Below are 20,211 nucleotides of genomic sequence, written 5' to 3'. Positions count from 1 at the left end.
CTCGAAATGGGACCACATCCAGCCTGTGCTCAAAGCGCTGCACTGGCTGCCTATAGCATACCGGATCCGCTTCAAAGTGCTGGTCGTTACCTTTAAAGCCCTACATGGCCAGGGTCCAGCATACCTGAGGGACCGCCTTGCCCCACATAGATCCCAAAGAGCACTTCGGTCGGGGTCGCTACATCGCCTTGCGATCCCGGGCCCGAAGGAGGCCAGGCTTGTGGCCACTAGGGCCAGGTCCTTCTCGGTGGCGGCTCCTATCTGGTGGAACGAGCTCCCGGAAGAGATCAGGGCCCTGCGGGACCTGTTGCAGTTCCGCAGGGCCTGCAAGACGGAGCTCTTCCGCCAGGCTTTCGAATAGGAGCTGCCGCCGCTACCGCTACCACCAATGGGGACCATTTCTACAGCACCGCCGGAGGTTAAGTGGCTAATAATATTCAGGGGGCCACAGTAACCTCCCCTGGAATGGATAGGTTTGTGCAATACTTGAGAGAGGGTTTTCTAGTCACGCGGGATCCTTGGGCGTTCCCATGTATAAATTGTTTTAAATTGTTTTATTGTATTTTATTGCACTTTTGTGCCTTATGCTGTAAGCCGCCCTGAGCCCGCATGCGGGGAGGGCGGGGTATAAATGAAATTAAATAAATAAATAAATAAATATCTGTCGTGCTTCGGCTTCGCAGGATTATGGAGAAAGCAAGGGAGTACCAGAAAAACATCTATTTCTGCTTCATTGTTTACGCTAAAGCCTTTGACTGTGTGGATCACAACAAACTATGGCAAGTCCTTAAAGAGATGGGAGTACCAGACCACCTCACATGTCTCTTGAGAAGCCTGTATAAGGGCCAAGAAGAGACAGTTAGAACCAGATATGGAACTGATTTGTTTAGCATAATTTATATGCAGAGTACATCATGCGAAATGCCGGCCTGGATGAATCACAAGCCAGAATTAAGATTGCTGGGAAAAACATCAACAACCTCAGATATACAGACGATACCACTCTAATTGTTGGAAAGGGGAAAGGACCTAAAGAGCCTCTTGCTAAAGGTGAAAGAGGAGAGTGCAAAAGTTGGCTTCAAACTCAACATCAAAAAAACTAAGATCATGGCATCCAATGCTCCCTCTAAGCTGTGGAGTCTTGTGAGCAAAAATTCTACTTTGTGAGCTCCTGGCATTAAAGTTGTGAGCAAGTGATTTGGCTACTGCATACATTAGTTTGCTCTGGAGCCATCCTTCCTGAGCTAAGACAAAAATGTGTGAGCCAGAGGCTAAAATGTTGTGAGCTAGCTCACACTAACTCAGCTTAGAGGAAACACTGATGGCATCCAGCCCCATCACTCCTTGGCAAATAGAAGGGGAAGTCGTGGAAGCAGTGACAAACTTCACATGCCTGGGATCCAAGATCACTGCAGACAGTGACTGCAGCCATGAAATTAAAAGATGCCTGCTCCATGGGAGGAAAGCGATGGCAAACCTAGACAGCATAATAAAAAGTAGAGACATCACCCTGCCAACAAAAGTCCGTATTGTCAAAGCAATGGTATTCCCAGTAATAATGTATGGCTGTGAGAGTTGGACTATAAGGACGGCCGAGCACCAAAGAATAGATTCTTTTGAATTATGGTGCTGGAGAAGACTCTTGAGAGTCTGGACTGCAAGGAGATCAAATCAGTCAATCCTAAAAGAAATCAATCCTGACTGTTCCCTGGAAGGCCAGATACTGAAGCTGAAGCTCAAATACTTTGGCCACCAGGGGTCATTTCCTGCAGGAGCACACAGGAGCAGAGCTCCAGCAGTAAAGAGCCCAGGGGGTGGGCACATGCAAAAAGCCCCACCCCCTGCTCCCAGCAGCCCTGGGCCATGAGGAGCAAGAAGCAGCCAGGTAAGTTGCAGTGGGTGTTGCCTTCTGACACACTTCTGGTGATGTCAGGGTGTGTGGCATATGCAAATAAGTTATGCTAATGAGCTCCTGCACCTCTTTTTCTACGAAATGACCCCTGTTGGCCACCAAACGAGAAGGGAGCACTCACTGGAGAAGACCCTGATGCTGGGAAAGATTGAAGGTAAAAGAGGAAGGGGACGGCAAAGGATGAGATGGTTAGACAGTGTGTCATGATCTGTGCAGGACTGGGAGCAAGGCCTAGTGCGGCCTGGTCCCAGGAGAGACCAGCATGGGAGTAGAGAGCAGACAGCCTACAATCCCCATAATGCTCAGACTCGACTGAGCATCTGAACAACAACAACAAAAGTGTCATTGTAATTATTTCATTTTTGGTGTTTGTGTTTCTTTAAATGTTTAGTTTGACTGCAGTAATGTAAGGAGAGTGATAGAGGGAGACAAGTGTGATGTGATTGGCTGATGACTGAGAGTGTGGGAGGAGAGATGTCTATGAGGTGGTTCGGTGTTCATGAAGAGATGAGTGTGGAGAGTTTGTTTGAGAGTCTGTATGACAGAGGAAGCAGTTGGAGTTTAGTTTAGCCTGTGTGGCTATGAGAGAGAAAGTTCAGCCTGTGTGGCTATATGAGCAAGAGAGTTCAGCCTGTGTGGCTATATGAGCAAGAGAGTAGCCTGTGTGGCTATATATGAGCAAGAGAGTTCAGCCTGTGTGGCTATATATGAGAGAGAGATAAGCCTGTCAGAGTGGAGTTTTGGTATATGAGAGACTGTGTGTGACGCCAAGTAATATTTTCTTTTTTCTACAACAGTTCAAAAATACCCAGAAACCTATTTTGTTCTTTTATAAATAAATCATTATTTGTTTAAACTTATCCCAGAAATCTGAACAGTCCTTCCTCAGGGCCACATAATCCTCTGAAGCGCCAAGACACTGGGTCATTCTACCAAAATAGAGAGATTTGGATTTTTTAATTCCTGGTGGCAGCAGAAATCTACTAAATTCTTGTACACAGAGTGTGTTTTAAAGGAGAAACAATCTCCCCAATAAGCAGGACGCCACAGTCATGCTTGAGGTTGGGATGCGTACCTGAGAGAGTTAACTTTGCTCTGCTGGAATTGCTTACACACATCCTGCTGGACTGTGAGCCTAAACTGGCCTGGGATGTTACGAGAACTTCAACCAACTTTTGCTTCCAAAAATGATGGACTAGAGCGCTGCAGGCAGAGAACCTGAAAACCATGCCATAAAAGTCAGCTTTGCTTTTTCCACGCTTGCTCCTTGCCTGCGACCCTTTTAAAATAAAATCTAGGAAAAGGACTGATTGCTCTGAGCTCACTTGTATTTTCTGATGGAGAGTTCATTCACATTAGAATTCTTCCGCTTTTCTGGTGAATGAAGAATGGCCTGTTTAAGTAACTGGGAGACTAGCGATAGACCCGTTGCTCCCTATGCCTCTGGGATGGAGGGGGTCTGCCCCTTTCACTGCCTCCAAATGCAGCCGTGGGCCTCCGCAAAGCCAGGAAAGTACTTATAGAATCATAGAGTTGGAAGGGGCCATACAGACCATCTAGTCCAACCCCCTGCCCAATATGCAGGACCAGCCTAAAGCATCTCTGACAACTATTCGTCCAGCCTCTTCTTGAAAGCTGTCAGTGAAGGGGAGCTAACCACCTCCTTAGGCAGCTGATTCCACCTTTGAACTACTCTGACCATGCTGCCAATTGGAACAGCTCCTTGTCCTCCTCCAAATGACAGCCTTTCAAATATTTAAAGAGAGCAATCATGTCCCCCCTCAATCTCTTCTCCAAACTAAACATTCCCAAGGCCCTTAGCCTTTCCTCATAGGGCTTAGTCTCCAGACCCCTGATCATCCTCGTCGCTCTCTTCTGCACGCTCTTGATTTTGTCCACATCCTTTAAAATTTTTATTTATTTATTTATATTTGGATTTATATCCCGCCCTACCCTGAAGGCTCAGGGCGGCTGAAGCCTCCAGAACTGCACACAGTACTCAAGATGCGCCTGACCAAGGCAGTATACAGAGGGGCTATGACCTGCGATTTCAATGCTATGGCCCTTTTAATACAACTCAAGACTGAATTTGACTTTTTTGCCACTGCATCACACTGACTGCTCATATTTAGTTTACAGTCCACTCTTACCCCAAGATCTCTTTTGCATACACTACTCCACAGAAACATATCCCCCATCCAGTATTTGTGCTTGACATTTTTGTGGCCTAGATGTAATACTGTGCATCTATCTTTGTTGAATTGCATCCTGTTTGCAACTGACCACTTCTCCAGAGTATTCAGGTCTTGTTGAATTTTAACTCTATCTTCTTGGGTATTTGCTACTCCTCCCAATTTGGTATCATCACCAAATTTAATGAATAGCCCTTCTACCCCTTTATCCAGATCATTGATAAAGGTATTGAAAAGTACCGGGCCCAAAACCGAGCCCTGCGGCACCCCGCTGGACACCTCCCTCCAATCTGATGAAACGCCATTGACCACCACTCTTTGGGTGCGGTCCTCTAACCAGTTCCCTATCCACCGATCCAGTTTCCCTATCCAGTCCACAGTCTTCCAGTTTGCCTGTTAGAATGTCATGGGGAACCTTATCAAAAGCTTTGCTGAAATCCAGGTAAATCACATCAACAGAGTTCCCACGATCCAGCTTTCCTTCCTTCGGCGTCTGTTCTCTTTATTATTTTTTTTAATTTTAAACTTTATTGAACAATTCAACAATAACACAAAAACGAGAAGACTGTAACAGTATTAAAATGGTGGATTTGTTGTACGCAGTTTATGAAAGTTATACATTTTGCACTCTGCCACTGACTAACAGAGATTGACTTAGTAGGTACACTTAGCACTTCCATTTATGATTCTAACCACATAAACAGAAATCAACCATTAACATGTATTCAGATATTAACTTTGGTTCAGCTATGGTTTAAAGGCATGCTGGGAGAATAAAATGCTAACTTACTATTCTGCTAAGACTTGTGCCCTTGGCTGGCCAATTACAACTGTGCATGTGTCGGTTAGCCTAGCTAAATGGAGAACAATAATACCCTGTAACTATATCAGCTAATATAGATACTTTTTAGAACTGCATAGCCAAAGCAGAAGCCTCTATTGTTTGTCTAAAAGGTAAAAAACCCTTTACTTGGGGAAATCCAACCCATAGGACTTAGGCCAATTAGAAATAGGTGACAAAGTTGTGACTAAGTTTTAATGGAACTAATAGTTATGCTTTATTTATTTGATGTCATATTGAGTATAAAATCCTATGTCACCCTTTGTAACACTGGAAGAGTCTGTTCGGTATTCAGGGGGTCCAGACCTTGATATCTGTACTCTTACTTTATTAATTAATAAATTTCTTAGTGTTTTCTCCTCTACAGGACTGAGTCGTGTGTTTCTCAAATTGGGCTGGGCAAACACAACTAGAGACACAGGTTGTGTCTAACAATGGCTATTACAAACAAACAGATTACTTTTGTCTAATATTGAACAAGTTAACCTCGTTCATCAGTTCTGTAATGTCCAGGCTTAGAGAGACTATCCTAAAGTACCTGAGTATAGAGAAAGGCAAATAAACAAATTCCACATCTCCCGGCCGTTCTCTTTATGTAAACGACCGATCGATCGGTTTTGATTGGCTGGCTCCCGCGTCTGACTTCCGCGCCCACTTCTCCGAAGGGGCATGTCCGGGAGCCGGAAGTGGCTTCCGCGCTGCTCCGGAAGCGGTTGGCAGGCGAGGGCAGCGGCATGGCTGCGGCTTTCAAGAAAGTCGCTAAGGCGGGCCAGCGCGAGCACCAAGAGCGAGCCCAGGTGAGGGGATTACGTCGTCGGGAGGTGCTTCCCGTTTGCATAGGGCGGAACGGACCTCCCGAAAGTGTGAACATCGCAGTGTGGAATAACGCATGTTCATATAGGCATGTGTGAAGCCGGGTGGGGCGGCGGGAGCGTGCTCCATTCTTGGAGTTCCGTCGTGGCCTCGGGAGTGGGAGCTTTTCTCCATTTTTCAGCGCCGGAGCTCCCGGTGCACAGAGCGTTTCTGGTGCGCTTTTCGGTGTTCTGGAAAGTTGCTTGTTCTGAGATGAAACAGCGACAACCTGATCATTTGCCCCTGGAAAAAAAATGCAGAGCGGCCTTCCTCTCCCTCTCCCCAGGCATAGGGAGGTCTCCCGGGGAGCTAAGCCGCCCTCCTCATGGGCTGTGTAAAGGGTGGGTCGCGCGAGCAGGAAAAGGTATGGGATGGCAGGGGAGGGGAGAGGCGAACGCCCCCACTGTTTGATCTATATGTAAAATTCTTTGTCCAAATAGAAAAGTAGTACTGGGGGTAGGGGCCTTCTCCTTCCTGGTTTTAATCGCAGACGTTGATAGAAGGAAGCCATTGCAAAGTGTGGATCCTCCAGTTCAAAGCAGTGTGTTTCATTCTGACATTTTGGGTATCTGCCCTATACCTGAACCAGGCCTGTGTCAGTCATCTGCATCATGAAGTTGGTGAGATCGTGGGCTGGTAGATGAAGGTGTCTGTAGGCACTCTTAAGCCTTCTATGTTGGCAAGTACTATTTAATAGTGAAGATCATTATATCTGTATTCGGACAGAAGTTGGGATTGGCATTCTCTGCAAAAAGCCCTGCAGTGTTTCCCAATATGCAAAAGATGCTCTTGAAACTTTATTTTGTATACTCAGTTATGGTATAAGCAGCATTGGTGTCCAGTACCACCTTAAAGGCCAACAAGATTTCCAGGGTATAAACTTTCAAGAGTCAAAGCTCTCTTCACCAGGTACTTGACGCAGGAATCTTTGACTTTCAAAAGCTTATACCCTGGAAAACTTGTTAGACTTCAAGGTGCTACTGGATGCCAGCCTTGCTCTGCTACTGAAGAACAACATTGCTACTTGCCTGAAACTATCAGTTATGGTATATTCATGATCAGTGGTTTGACAAGCTTGATTTGTATGCACATAGACTTCACTTGTTTAAAAAATGATCTTAGTCATTTTGGTGTCCTGGTGAAACTGTTTCCTGTTGCCGACTTGTCATTTATGTGTGTGTCCCCCCCCCAGCTTGCATCCCGGAAGCATCTGGGGATCCTTGAGAAGAAGAAAGATTACAAGATCCGTGCTGAGTAAGTCATTGCTACTTTCCAGGGCCCACCAGTGTGCATGTCTTGCAGCTTGAATCCTTTACTTCCATGTAGCTATGCCTTGTTGGAAACACAGTAAAGTCAAACTTATTGAGAAATGTCATGTTGTATGTACTGTGGCCAGATTTTAAGGCTCTGGGAAGGTGACAGTGCAGATCTTTGTTGAATTTTGTGGACCCTAAGGGGGAAGCTGCCACCATTGGGCTGTGCTCTTCTTTGCTGCTCCCTTCTAGGTTTTAGGAATGCCAAGGCAGCCTAAGCATTGAAATGGATTCTCACAGTGTTTTGAATGTTTTGTTGTGCCTGTCTGGAACTAAGTCTAAATATTAGTTGCTATGTTGGAGAGGCACAACACTATCTGTAAAATGACTTATTTTGTCATATGCTGTGTGTACAGCAGTGGTCAGCCACAAGTACCACCATTAAGTGAAAGTATAACTGTGCCTTGGAAAGAGTCTGTGGCTCAGTTGTAGAGCATCTGCTTGGCATGCAGAAGGCCCCAGGTTCAATCCCTGGCTTCTCCAGTTAAAGGACCAGGCAGTAGGTGATGTCTGCCTGAGATGTGGAGAGCTGCTGCCAGACTGGGGTAGACAGTACTAACTTTCATGGACCAAGGGTCTGATTCAGGGTAAGGCATCTTCATATGTTCTTCGTGTGTTCAGTTCCACTCCCCATCTTTGCGGAGGTCATTGTTACATAGAAAGGCTGTATTAATGCTGTGGTTTTGCCCTGCAGTGACTACCACAAGAAGCAGAATGTCCTCCAGGCGCTTCAGAGAAAGGCGCAGGCGAAGAACCCAGATGAGTTTTATTTCAAAATGACCCGTGTACAGCTTGAGGTAACAATCTGCTTTGGGGGGCACAGCACTGCATGGATGGGGCTTTGTTTCTTGCTGTTTTCACACATAAATGAGTGATTTGGTAGGCATACTGAACAGGCTGGAGTTTTGGGGAGCATTCCGTTTGTGCATGTGTTGGAGATGGATGCTTGTGGACTAGCTACTGCTGAAGCTCTCCTTTCTTGATGGAATGGTAATGAGAGATGCTGTTGCTTGGGCCCGAATCCCATGTTCCTGTTTATTGTTGGAGGGCTGGACAATCCATCCTCGTTTGAGTTTATTTTTTGGAACTTACTGGCCAGTCCTGAAGACGAACGTGCCATTGAGTCGCAATTTACTCATGGTGACCCTATCCGTGGGGTGTTCCAGGCAACAGACAAGCAGATGTTATCATTGCCTTCCTCTGCATAGCAACCCAGATCTTCCTAAGTGGCTTAACATCCAAATAAAAACTGTGGGAAACCCTGGTTAGCTTCCAAGCTCTGACAACTTAAACTAAGCTGGACTATTCAGGCTGTTAACCTGTCACAGTTAAACATCATTAGGCTAAGTACCTAGTGTAGGGTGAGAGGATTATGTGTGTTCACCTTTTCTTTGTATCCTTGCTCAGTCTGATACTTGTACAGACCACGTATGCTCTTCTTATATCAATGTATTAAACTTTCTTATTTTGAATGTTCGAAGCCTGATCTCTGTATGAACACTATGCCTATTGGTTCTTGCTATCCAAAGAGCAGAAAAGGGGAGGGGCAGTGGGTGAGCTCACCCTCCCTTGAGCGTAGTAGCTTGAAATTGCCAATGTGCAGTAGATCATCCCCAGGTTAGCTGATACGAATGAAGTGGGAGATGTGGTAAATAGCCAGAGCTTCTAAACTGCAGTGTGGATACAGAGAGCTGAATCTGCAAATCAGTCTAATAGGGGATGCTTTGATTTGGTGGTGGCAGCATTTACTATCCAAAGAGAAGTTTGATATCCCCTGGGAGTAAGGGACAAGGTGTCATATCTGAGCACACACTTGGGATGGCCATGGGGCTTTTCTGATCTCTCAGAACCAAAAGGGAACATGGCTTGTGAGTCTGTTCCTTCACAGGGCATTTATATAAAAAGATTAGTAGAATGAATAGCCCAGGAGATAATGGAATAGGATTGCAGTCTAGTGTGATGATAATTATAGGTATCTGCCTATTATGGCCCCGGTCACACGGCAGAGTTGCCGCGGGAGAGGCACGGATGGTGGGCAGATTATCCGGATGCAATCACACCCCAACATCTGGGAAGTAGAGTACACCTGTGGCTTACTGCCGAAAATGCGCATTAAAAAACTAGTACCTCCAAAGTACTAGTAAACGTTTGCCACGGGCTGCCTCCAGACTCCCGTGGTGTGATCGCGCCAGTGTGCGGCATTCCCCTCCGGTCCCTTGTTTACCTGCCGGCGCTGAGGGAAGGACCTGTGGTGTGCCGCCGGCGCGTCTGATCACGTAATTGTGGATCAAACTGCGCCGGGGCAATTAGCCACGCCTCCCCCCTACCGCGATATCTTGCCCGTGTGACCGGGGCCTGTATATTGTTTATAATGTCCATTGCCCTTAGGTAGTAGTTTGTATTGTTCTCTAATTCTGCAGTCTTAGTCCTGTTGCTTTGTTCATTGTTTGTCTTCTGCTGTCTGGTTGCACTGTTTATATCTGGTAATTAGCGGAGATTGAACATCCTTGTCCATCCTTGTCCATCTGCAAACAGTTCATCCAACAGAACTCTCTCTGTCGCAAAACTAGGCATGACAGTGTCAAAAGAAGTGTAATTCAGGTGTGACTGTAGCAGCTCTCACATGAGTTGCTCGCTTTGCTCAAAGAAGGCAGGTTGAAACTGGTTTATAATCAGTCAGTTCATTTGTAGGGCTTCCCCACCCCTCAAATAGTAGCCTAATCACTATCTCCAGGGAACTTGGAAGTTTATTATATTAGGAAATTGATATGGTGCCTTTCCAGGGACTTGCTTGAAGCAACTATGTCCTTTTGGCAAAAGGTAGATGAAGGATCCTAGGCAGAGGAACCTGATCTTATCCTGGCACAATATAAGAAGCTAGGAAGGGCAAGGCCTTTGCGGCCTCCAGTACCCTATCTGGGAGAAAACTTGGAAAAGCATCTGTACAATTCTTGCAAATGAATGCTTCTGAGACCTCCAGAAAAGAAACTGTCAAATCCAGCATGTAAGAAATGAGAGAGATCCCAGTCAGTGTTTGAGGCTCTGGCCAGGAGCTCCAGGTTTGCAAAAATCCCACGAAAACAATATGCAAGATCCAGGTTTGCTTACAAGTAGATTTTAATAAGCAGTGATCAAGCTTACAGAAATAGCAGGCTAAGCTTCCATCCACTGGGTCTCGAACACACACACAGTGAAACTTGGCCAGACCTCGAGACAAGATGCATAGCTAAAACTAAGCATCTTATACCCTAATTGCTGGCAACGTCAAGAAATCATTAATCAAGCTATTCCAGACTCTGAGATGAGCCAGGCCGTCTTGCACCTGGCGTCTAGTGGTGAGAGGAAACAAATCAGGCTTTGAAGATAAGAGCTGCTAACAAGCATGAGAGGACTATTCTCTTGGGAGTGACCAGCCTGTAACAAAGATGGAGTTACCAATGCTGTACAGTCAGCAAAGTGCTTGGGAACTGTGCTGCAGCCATCATCCCCATCTTCTAGGTCAGCAGATCCTAACCTTTTCTATATGTTGACCCACAAGTCCAAATTTACTTGTTATGGTAACCTGTCCAAAGCTGGCTTAAGGGTTTTTGGCGCCCTTGGCAAACGATGACCTTGGCACCCATCTAGCTCAGCATCCCGTTTTCTACAGTGGCTAAACAGATGTTTTGGAGAAACCAACAAACATTGCACAAAGGGTGCAGCTGCCCCCACCACAAACCCCAAGCAAGTAGCATTCCAAAGTGTGCAGCCTTTGGAGGATACATTCCAGCCTTTGACCACCCTCTCCTTCTCTGTCACTCCCTCTAATCCCCCCTAAGACTCTTAAGAACCTCACTCTAGTAACCATCAGGACACATTTTACATGATCAACATGTACATGCAGTGAAGAAAACAAATACCAACTGATGTATGACATGCAAGATACTGTTAACATGGTCACATTTGGGTTTCCAAAATACAGAAGAAAGCAATGAAAAAGGCAGAGCCAGCCATTAGAGGGGACTGGCCCACAACCCACTTTTGGGTCCTGACCCACAGGTTTGGAAACACTGTTCTAGGTGTTAAAAGACTCCAGATTACTCTGAGTGATTTCACTGGATGAGGTTCTGATACAACAAAGTTGGTGGAGACTTTCTTGCTGTCACCACCAACTCAGAGGCTTTCAGCAATATCTCCCAACTCACTTCACTTATCAACATTCAACCATGATCTGTGGAGTCTTATTTATAGTCTCCCTTTGTTTGCTGAGACTCAAGGTGGATTACAGCTGGACTGGGATAGCTGGGGCCATCCAGGGCCTTTGCTCATTATGCTTTTAATGGCCATTATGCAAGCTGCCCCCGTCTTTAGGAAAGGTGGGAAAAACGTTAAATCAAATAAAAATACATTTTACAAGTAAGCCCTGGCACTGTTTCCTTCACTGCGCTCAGTGCATGTTTTCACTTCCTGACAGGATGGAGTTCATGTGATTAAGCAGCAGGAAGAAGAAAGGACACTGGAACAGCAGAAGCTGATGAAGACGCAGGATTTGAAATACATTGAGATGAAGCGAGTAGCTGAAGCGAAGGTCAGAGCACATTATTTTGGCCCGTAGCTTTTCCCACAGTCATTGTCTGGTCTGCTGAATAGCTTGTGGCATGCTGTCCCATGGCCCCTTGTTATTAGATGGCCTTCCCCTTTTAAAGCAGCACGATGCTTCTAGCTATCAGGAATGCGGGCTTTTTTTGGCTCTCTCATAACAAAACAGGCTCCAGGTTTATAATTTTTCTGCCTTGCTGGCTTGGCAGCTAAAGGGGAGTGCTTTGGGAGCTCTTTAGCATCATGTTTTGGGAGTGCATGGCTGTAAAGCAACCTTTGTAAGCATTTTTGGTATAAATTAACTGTGGGCAGCTTTATTCTTGTATATTTTAAGGACATAAGAGAAGCCATGTTGGATCAGGTCAGTCACCCATCCAGTCCAACACTCTGTCACACAATGGCCAAAACCCAGGTGCCATCAGGAGGTCCATCAGCAGGGCCAGAACTCCAGAAGCCCACCCCAAGCACCAGGAATATCGAGCATCACTGCCCCAGACATAGTGTTCCATCTATACCTTGTGGCTAAAGGCCACTGATGGACTCCTGCTCCATATGTTTATCCAATACCCTCTTCTTTTTTAATACATTGTATTTAAACATTTTAAGGGGATATAGAAAGAAAAAAGGGAATAGGGAAGAACTGATAAGAATTATAATTACCAAAAACACAATGTAAGGGTAATTTTACAGATATTGAGGACATTCCTTGATCAGAATACACGTGTATATATAAAATATATATGGCATAATAGTGTATCAAAAATATATAACATAATATATATGATGTTATGGCATAAGAATATAACTTTAAAATATATATGACATAATAACTTAAATATCCAGTCCCCTCTTGAAGCTGTCTATGCTTGTAGCCGCTATCAATTCCTGAAGCAGTGAATTCCACTTCCTCTGTGTTGTGGCTGCTGTCTTCCTCAGCAGTCTCCTATCCGAGTACTAACCAGGGCTGACCCTGCTTGGCTTCCAAGACTGATGAGATTGGGCTAGGCTGGTATATCGGGCTGATTGCTTTTATAATTACTCAGATTTAAAAATGGGGGGTTATCAAGTGAAGCACTGCATGATGATATTGGAAAGGAGATCAAAATGTGTTCTTGGCACATTGTTCAGACAAAATCTTGAACAAGACGATGATGAAAAGGAAGCTTCCATTTCCCCTCTATTTCCACTGGATCACTGGGATCTGTCACAGCCAGGGGCAAATAAGTTGTTGAGGTGTACCCAGTTCAGTTGCTCTGAGTCTGATAGATTGAGTTTGGGGAAATAACATGTCTTTGTTTAGTGGTTGATTGTGTGTGGGCAGGAATCATCCCCCAGGTCAGAGGGGTTGTGGTCATGTGGGTTTCTTTGTATGACCAGACTTGCTCATGACAGAGCCCTTTTGAGTTTTGCCCTATCGGCAATTATTTGCAGTGATCTTGTTCTGCACTTGTGGTGGCACTCTGCAGCCAGGATTGCAGGAATCTGCTGAGGACCGTGGATGGCCATGCCTCTGGCCAGGAGACTCCTCCTGGAACGCCTCTGGGCCACTTCCATGTCTTGCAGCCTCTTGTTCTGTTGCTGGTTCACAGCAAAATCTAAAGGTTTGAATCCTTTCTGTGTCTCAGAAAATAGAAAGGCTGAAATCAGAGCTCCATCTTCTGGAAGCTGAGGGAAAGCAGCCCAACAAGCACACATTCTTTTTTGACTCGAAGAAAGAAGGTAAGGGTTTTGTTGGTCAAAGAGGAGAGAAGTGTGTCTGTCCATCTTTCTGTCTTTCAAATAAAGTCTTTTTCTGACTGCACTCAAAAGCGGTAGAGATAGGGGCCATGTGTGGGCAAGAGATGATAAAAGCACTCCAGCTTGTTCATCTGTGTTACTAAATATGAGTTTTGTGTTTGTGTTGAACTACGTTCCTGTGCCACCTTTGTGAAAACAAAGGCTTCTTTTCCCCCCACCCCAGTGCAAAGTTTTGACCCTGTCACCCACCTGAACACGGTCCCAGAGCTGATGGGAAGAGTGTACAACCGACCAACCCTTGAAACTCTGCAGAAGAAAAGCATCCTGGGAACCACTCATCCTGATCAATTACAGGCATGTATAGCTGCTCTTTTTGAAGTCATGCTTCATTAACACCCCCCCCCCCAGCTTTCTGTTTGCTAGATGGATTCTGTGATAGCTGTCACTATGTAGAAGAGAGAAGAAGAAGAAGAGATTGGATTTATACCCTGCCCTTCACTACCCAAAGGTGTCTCAGAGCGGCTTACAAACTCCTTTCCCTTCCCTTCCCTTCCCCTCCCCACAACAGGCACCCTGTGAGGTAGGTGGGGCTGAGAGAGCTCTTGACAGAAACTGATCTTTTTCAAGAACAGCTCTTATCAGAACTACGGCTTGCCCAAGGTAATCCAGCCAGGTGCAAGTGGAGGAGTGGGGAATCAAACCTGGTTCTCCCAGATTAGAGTCTGTGCACTTAACCACCACACCAGACTGGCTCTTTGTAAAACTCTTTGCACGATACAAGCAGAGGTGGCTTGCCACTGCCTTCCTCTGCATAGCAACCTTGGTGGTCTCCCATCCAAGTACTGACCATGGCCCACCCTACATAGCTCCCAATTTCTGACAAGCTCCAGCTAGTCTGGGCTATTTAAAAAGGTAAAGGTTCCCTTGCTCGAAAGTCAGTCGAATCCGACTCTAGGGTTGCGGTGCTCATCTCCGTTTCAAAGCCGAAGAGCCAGCGCTGTCCAAAGACATTTCTGTGGTCATGTGGCCGGCATGACTAAACCCCAAGGCGCACGGAACGCTGTTACCTTCCCACTGAAGTGGTACCTATTTATCTACTTGCAATTTCTTGCTTTCGAACTGCTAGGTTGGCAGGACCTGGAACTAGAGACAGGCGCTAACTCCGTAATGCGGCACCCGGGTCTCGAACTGCTGAACTACCGACCTTCCGCAGCCTGCAGTTTAGCGTCTTAACCACTTGAGCCACCGCAGCTCTCTGGGCTATTTAGGCTGCTACAGATTCTGTCTTGAGATGCGGAGAAGAAACTACTGTGTTCTTAGCATCATCTGAGATGCTTGAGTGGAGTGCTTTTTTCTTCCCTCAGACATAAGGTTAGCAAGCTAGTATGCACAGGATAGTGATCAGAGAAATCCTCTCAAGGAATCCTCGTTCCAGGTATCTGCTGCCACCCCGATGGATTATAATATAATACTCGGGCTGATACAAGGCCCGAAGCTAGTATAGGTTGGGAGATGGGACAGAGAAGCCAAAGCCCTTATTCAGAATTAGGCTCTTCACTGCTTGATATCTTCCCCTCTTCACATGCAAAAGCTCTGATGGGTGAGGCTGAATGTCAAGGCAGTGTGGGCAGGCTGGAGGACTGACCGCTGTGTCTCTAAATCAGATGTACGTACGTGCTGTCAAGTTGCAACTAACTCACAGCAACCCCAGAAAGGAGCTTTCAAAGCAAGTGAGAAGCAGAGGTGGTTTACCATTGCCTTCCTCTGCAGAGCCTTCCTCGGTGGTCTCCCATCCAAGTAAAAACCTCTTTTAGCTTCTGAAATTTGACAAGATCAGGCTGCAGCATGCTGCCCTCTCATGGCGGGAAGAAAATTTGGGTCAAAGAGCAGGAATTACCTTGAACTAAGCCAGGCAGTATGGGTTGAGCAATCTTAAACTGAGAAATGTCCACAAACGCAGAGACTGCTGTAGATCTTCTAAGTCTCCCCCACCCCCACGCCCCTTGCTGGCTGCCTGCTGAAGCAGCTGGGCCACTTCAGACTGGTAGAATTTCTCCTCTTCCAGGAGACTTGAGTCATCTTCTCCAGACGGCTTGCAAGTTTGGATCCATCCTGTTCGATAGTGCCAATTAGCTCACACCTGCTGTGACCTGACTTGCTCAGTGAAGCTTGCTGGGGTTTGGCGGCCTGGGGCCTGGGTGCTGTGGGAATAGGCAACCTGTTCCCCGGGGCTGGCGTTTGGCCAAGGGGAGAGGCCTGAACGTCCTCTGCACCTGCTCCGCTTCAGCAGCGACACCCCCCCCCCCAATGCATTCCCGGTTGGCCTCCCCATATTTTCCATCTTAATGTAGCCACTCTGCTGGGCCTGTCAGCATGAATCATTCTGGAGGGGCGGTTTTCAGTAGTTCAGGTACCTGGGGGAACTCCCCATCTCCAGGGAGTCTGTGACTTCTCTCTAGAGCCTGCCAGCAGAAGAATAGCTTTAAAGGGGGAATTAGATGGATTTATGGAGGGGAGGTCTATTTATTTATTTGATTTATATCCCGCCCTCCCTGCCAAAGCAGGCTCAGGGCGGCTTACAAACGTAACATAAAAACATAACATAAAAACAGTTGTCACATAGCTAAGACCATCTGAAAACAAATCAAAACATAAAGTGCTAGCTGGTTGTAAGCTAATACATTAGTGGCTTCTGCTAGCCATGGTGACTAAAGAGAACATCCACATTCTGAGGAGGTAAGCCTCTGAATCCTATTGCCAAGAGGCGACATCAGGGGGAAGTCCTCTATGCCCTGTTGTTGGCCCTCCATAGTAACTGGGTAGCTGCCGTGGGAGAGCGAATACTAGACTAGATGGGCCACTGGTCTGATCCAGCAGGGCCCATGTTATGAGTCTGTGCCTTCCCTCTAAAGCTTACCTACAGAAGAACAGCTTTGTTTTTTTATAATAGATTTTTATTGATTTTCCAAAAATGCAAATGAAATGAGAGTAATATCTTGTGATACATTCAGATTAAATCTCTCCCTTAAAACTTACAACAGAAAGTTTAACTAATAACCTAATAATATTTGCCGCTAGAAGTATCAGACAATACATATATTATTTCATTTAGAAATTATCTAAACATTCTAATATTAGTATCATTTAGTAATATAGATTCAAAGGCTCTTACTATAAAGTTTCAGATTTTCTTAATCTTTTCTTATCTTTAATAAAATCCTTCCCCTCCTATTTTTCCTTACAGGTTCAACTTTCCCTGTAAAACAGATCTGTTTTACAGAAGTACAGCTTTAGAAGGGGATTAGCCAGACTCATGGAGGAGAGGTCCATCAGAGGCTGCTAGCCATGATAACTAAAGAAGACCTCCACATCTGAAGTCATTCAGCCTCAGAGGGCCAGTGTTAGGAGGCAGCATGAGGGCCTTGGCCTCTATGCCCTGTTGTTGGCCCTCCAGGGGAACTGGTTGGCCGCTGTGTGAGACAGGAGGCTGGATGAGATGGGGCACTGGTCTGATCCAGCAGGGCCCTTCTTATGTTCTTATGAGCCTGTGACTTCCCTTCAGAGCCCGGCTGCGGAAGAATACTTGGGCAAATGCCAGTACTGGCTCAGCTGAAGTTTAGATGCAGGAAAGCTGTGCCTAAAGCCCTCAGAGCGGCACACTAAGAACTCTTGCCCACCACAGGTCCCAAGCTAACAGACAGATCAATGTCTCCCTGTATGTCGCCAGCCTGGGAACAACATCCACAGGGCTTGCCTCTATAATTATCTCTGTTAAAAGATAACTATTGCCTCTATAACTATCTCTGTTAAACTATCTCTGCATCTTTTTTGTTTCTAGAAATTGGCCCAACAGAGGAAGGGCCAGTATAACCTGCTGATGCAACGCATAGAAAGGGAGCGGAAGTTGTTCGTTATCGCCCAGAAGCTCCAGACCCGGAAAGACCTCTTGGTGAGAGGGCCTAGCTCTGTCCTCCTTCCTCACTTCTGCCCTTCAGTCTTCAAAGGGGTCTGAAGGCTCAGGAAGGGTGACTTTCCCCAGCATAGGCTGTGTTGAGTGCAGCGTCTGCTCCGGGTAGCCTTATTAGTGGGCCTGGAATTGAGTCTAGGAGCACCTTAAAGCCTTAAAGCCCATCAAGATTTCTAGGGTATAAGCTTTCTGAGTCAAAGCCCCCTTTGTCACGTCTGACTCTTGAAAGCCTGTACACTTGGAGATCTTTCCAGGTGAGTAGCTGTGTTGGTCTGAAGCAGTAGAATAAAGTTTTGAGTCCAGTGACACCTTTAAGACCAACAAAGTTTTCTTCAAGGAATGAACTTTTGTGTGCACACACACTTCCTCAGATACAGTGAAACAGAATTTCTCAGCCATTACATATAGAAAGAGAGAGGGTGGGTGGAAGGGCCAGTGAGAGTCAAGACAGAGCAGAAACAAAATTGGAAATTACCAATCCGTACATATTTATTTATTTATTTATTTTGTTACATTTTTATCCCACCCACCCCGTGAACGGGCTCAGGACGGCTTACATTCATTGGCACAAGGTACCATAACCATTTGTTTGGGTTCAATCCTGGGGCAAAAACAGTGAAGGAGATAACATCAGCCAATATGATAATACCCCTATGTAAATCAATGGTGCAACCTCATTTGGAATACTGTGTGCAGTTCTGGTCACCACACCTTAAAAAGGATATTATAGCTTTGGAAAAAGTGCAGAAAAGGGCAACTCGAATGATAAAAGGGTTGGAACATTTTCCCTATGAGGAAAGGTTAAAGCGCTTAGGGCTCTTTAGCTGGAAGAAACAACGACTGAAGGGAGACATGATTGAGGTTTATAGGATTATGCATGGGATAGAGCAGGTAGAGAAAGAGGTACTTTTCTCCCTTTCTCACAATACAAGAACTCGTGGGCACTCCATGAAATTGCTGAGCGGTCGGGTTAGAACAGATAAAAGGAAGTACTTCTTCACCCAAAGAGTGATTAACACATGGAATTCACTGCCACAGGAAGTGGGATGGCTTCTAATGTCCTGGCCCCACTGGTGGACCTCTTGATGGCACTGCTATTTCTGGCCACTGTGTGACACAGAGTGTTGGACTGGATGGGCCTTTGGCCTGATCCAACATTGGTGTCTCTTATGTTCTCTTATGTTCTTAAATATGTCAAAATTGGAGACCAGTGTATCTATAATTGTAGAATGCTGAGAGTAATTAATAGATTAATGGTTACCATATAAACTAAGCTTATTCATGTTTGATCCTTGTATCTTTTAAACATTTTCATTATGCTGTATGATAATTTACTACTTATCCTCTACCTATATGTAGGACTGGTAATTTCCAGTTTTGTTTCTGTCTTTCTCTTGACTGTAATTGGCCCTTCCTGGCAACTAACCCCCCGCCCCCACCCTCTCTCTCTCTCTCTGTAATGGCTGAGTAAATTCTGTTTCACTGTGTCTGAAGAAGTGTGCATGCACACAAAAGCTTATATTTTGAATAAAACCTTGTTGGTCTTAAAGGTGCCCCTGGACTCAAACTTTGTTCTACTGGAGACCTTGTTGGTCTTTAAGATGCTCCTGGACACAAATCTTCTCCTGCAGGCCAACACAGCTGCCCACCTGAAACTATTAGTGGGCCTGTGATTAAAGGGGATGAGGTGGGGCTGCTTTGGGAGATGGCAGATTATCCTATTTCTCCCCCGGGGAAGGCTGGTCCGTAGCCTCTGGCTTCACACTGGTGTTTGGAGAAGAGGGGAGGGGATGAAGCCCACCACGTTCTGTTGGAGAAGCTGGATGTGGATCATGTGACCCCTCCTGTCGTCCTCTGTCAGCATGCCTTAATTCTTCTCCAAGGGTGTGTTGGTTTTAAGAAGGTTCATTTTTTCCTCTCGCCTTTTAGGACAAAACTAAGAAAGTGAAGATGAAGAAAGAAACAGTAAACCGGGCTGCCGTTTACAAATTCCAGTTCAGACGGAAACGCTGACCGCACTGTACCATTGAAGTGTGAAGGATGTGGCTGCTGGTGGTCAAAGGCTTAGAGAAGGGCCTCTCCCCAGATGGGTTAAAGAGAGAGATTTCTGTTCATTTGTCTGCTTCTTGGTGTCAACATCACCCCGTCATAACCACTTTTTCAATAAACCCCAACATGATTCATTCTAATGCTGCTGATTTCAGGCAGTGCATTGAAAAGACCAGTCATTTCAGCCAGACCTATTGCCCACGTGACCTCCAGCAGTTAGAAAAGGTCACCTCTGCATATGGCTTCCCATTTTGAATGTTCACAAGTCTTGGCTGAATAAAGGGAAAAATGACTCGAGTGCAAACAGCCTGCAACGAATGTGTAGCTGCCCTGGCCTGAGAACACACACACATGTGTGGTCACAAATGAAGCTGCCGTATACTGAATCAGATCATTGGTCCATCAAGGTCAGTAGTGTCTACCGGCTCTGGCTCTCCAGGGACTCAGGTGGAGGTCTTTTAACATCATCTGCTTGCTCAGTCCTTTTAACTGGAGATGATGGGGATTGAACCTGGAGCCTTCTGCATGCAAAGCAGATGCTCTTTCCTTGAAACACAGCCTTTCCTCAAAAGTTGTCATTTGGTCAACAGTGGGTACCCAGCTGGTTTCTGGCTGAGTGCTGCTACCCAGAGATGTTGACTTGAAAGGAGAAAGCAAAAAGGAGGGGGGTTCTAGCTATTTTCCTTTAGGGCACCAGGAAATGTGGGAGCTGGGTTTGGAGCTGTCCTTCCCCCTGTTCAGAGAAAGCCTTCTCCGCAAAGGGGAGGGAC

The 20,211-nt window shown here is 45.9% G+C and overlaps 1 protein-coding gene across 1 annotated transcript; it reads left to right on the top strand.

The window, feature by feature from the left end:
- The first annotated feature begins 5,654 nt into the window (after window positions 1-5,654).
- Window positions 5,655-19,652, top strand: UTP11L (UTP11-like, U3 small nucleolar ribonucleoprotein (yeast)). The gene is made up of 8 exons (XM_015410892.1): window positions 5,655-5,742; window positions 6,990-7,051; window positions 7,805-7,907; window positions 11,564-11,677; window positions 13,314-13,407; window positions 13,649-13,779; window positions 17,264-17,374; window positions 19,322-19,652. Exons 1-8 carry the CDS (start codon window positions 5,680-5,682, stop codon window positions 19,403-19,405), a joined length of 762 nt encoding a protein of 253 aa, XP_015266378.1. The 5' UTR covers window positions 5,655-5,679; the 3' UTR covers window positions 19,406-19,652.
- The last annotated feature ends 559 nt before the right edge of the window (window positions 19,653-20,211 follow it).

This window comes from Gekko japonicus, unplaced genomic scaffold, assembly GCF_001447785.1.
Source record: "Gekko japonicus isolate JY-2015 unplaced genomic scaffold, Gekko_japonicus_V1.1 scaffold99, whole genome shotgun sequence".
NCBI classification, from domain to species: Eukaryota; Metazoa; Chordata; class Lepidosauria; order Squamata; family Gekkonidae; genus Gekko; species Gekko japonicus.
The sequence above is the reverse complement of the archived record's forward strand: the minus strand, read 5'-3'. Positions and strand labels throughout refer to the sequence as shown.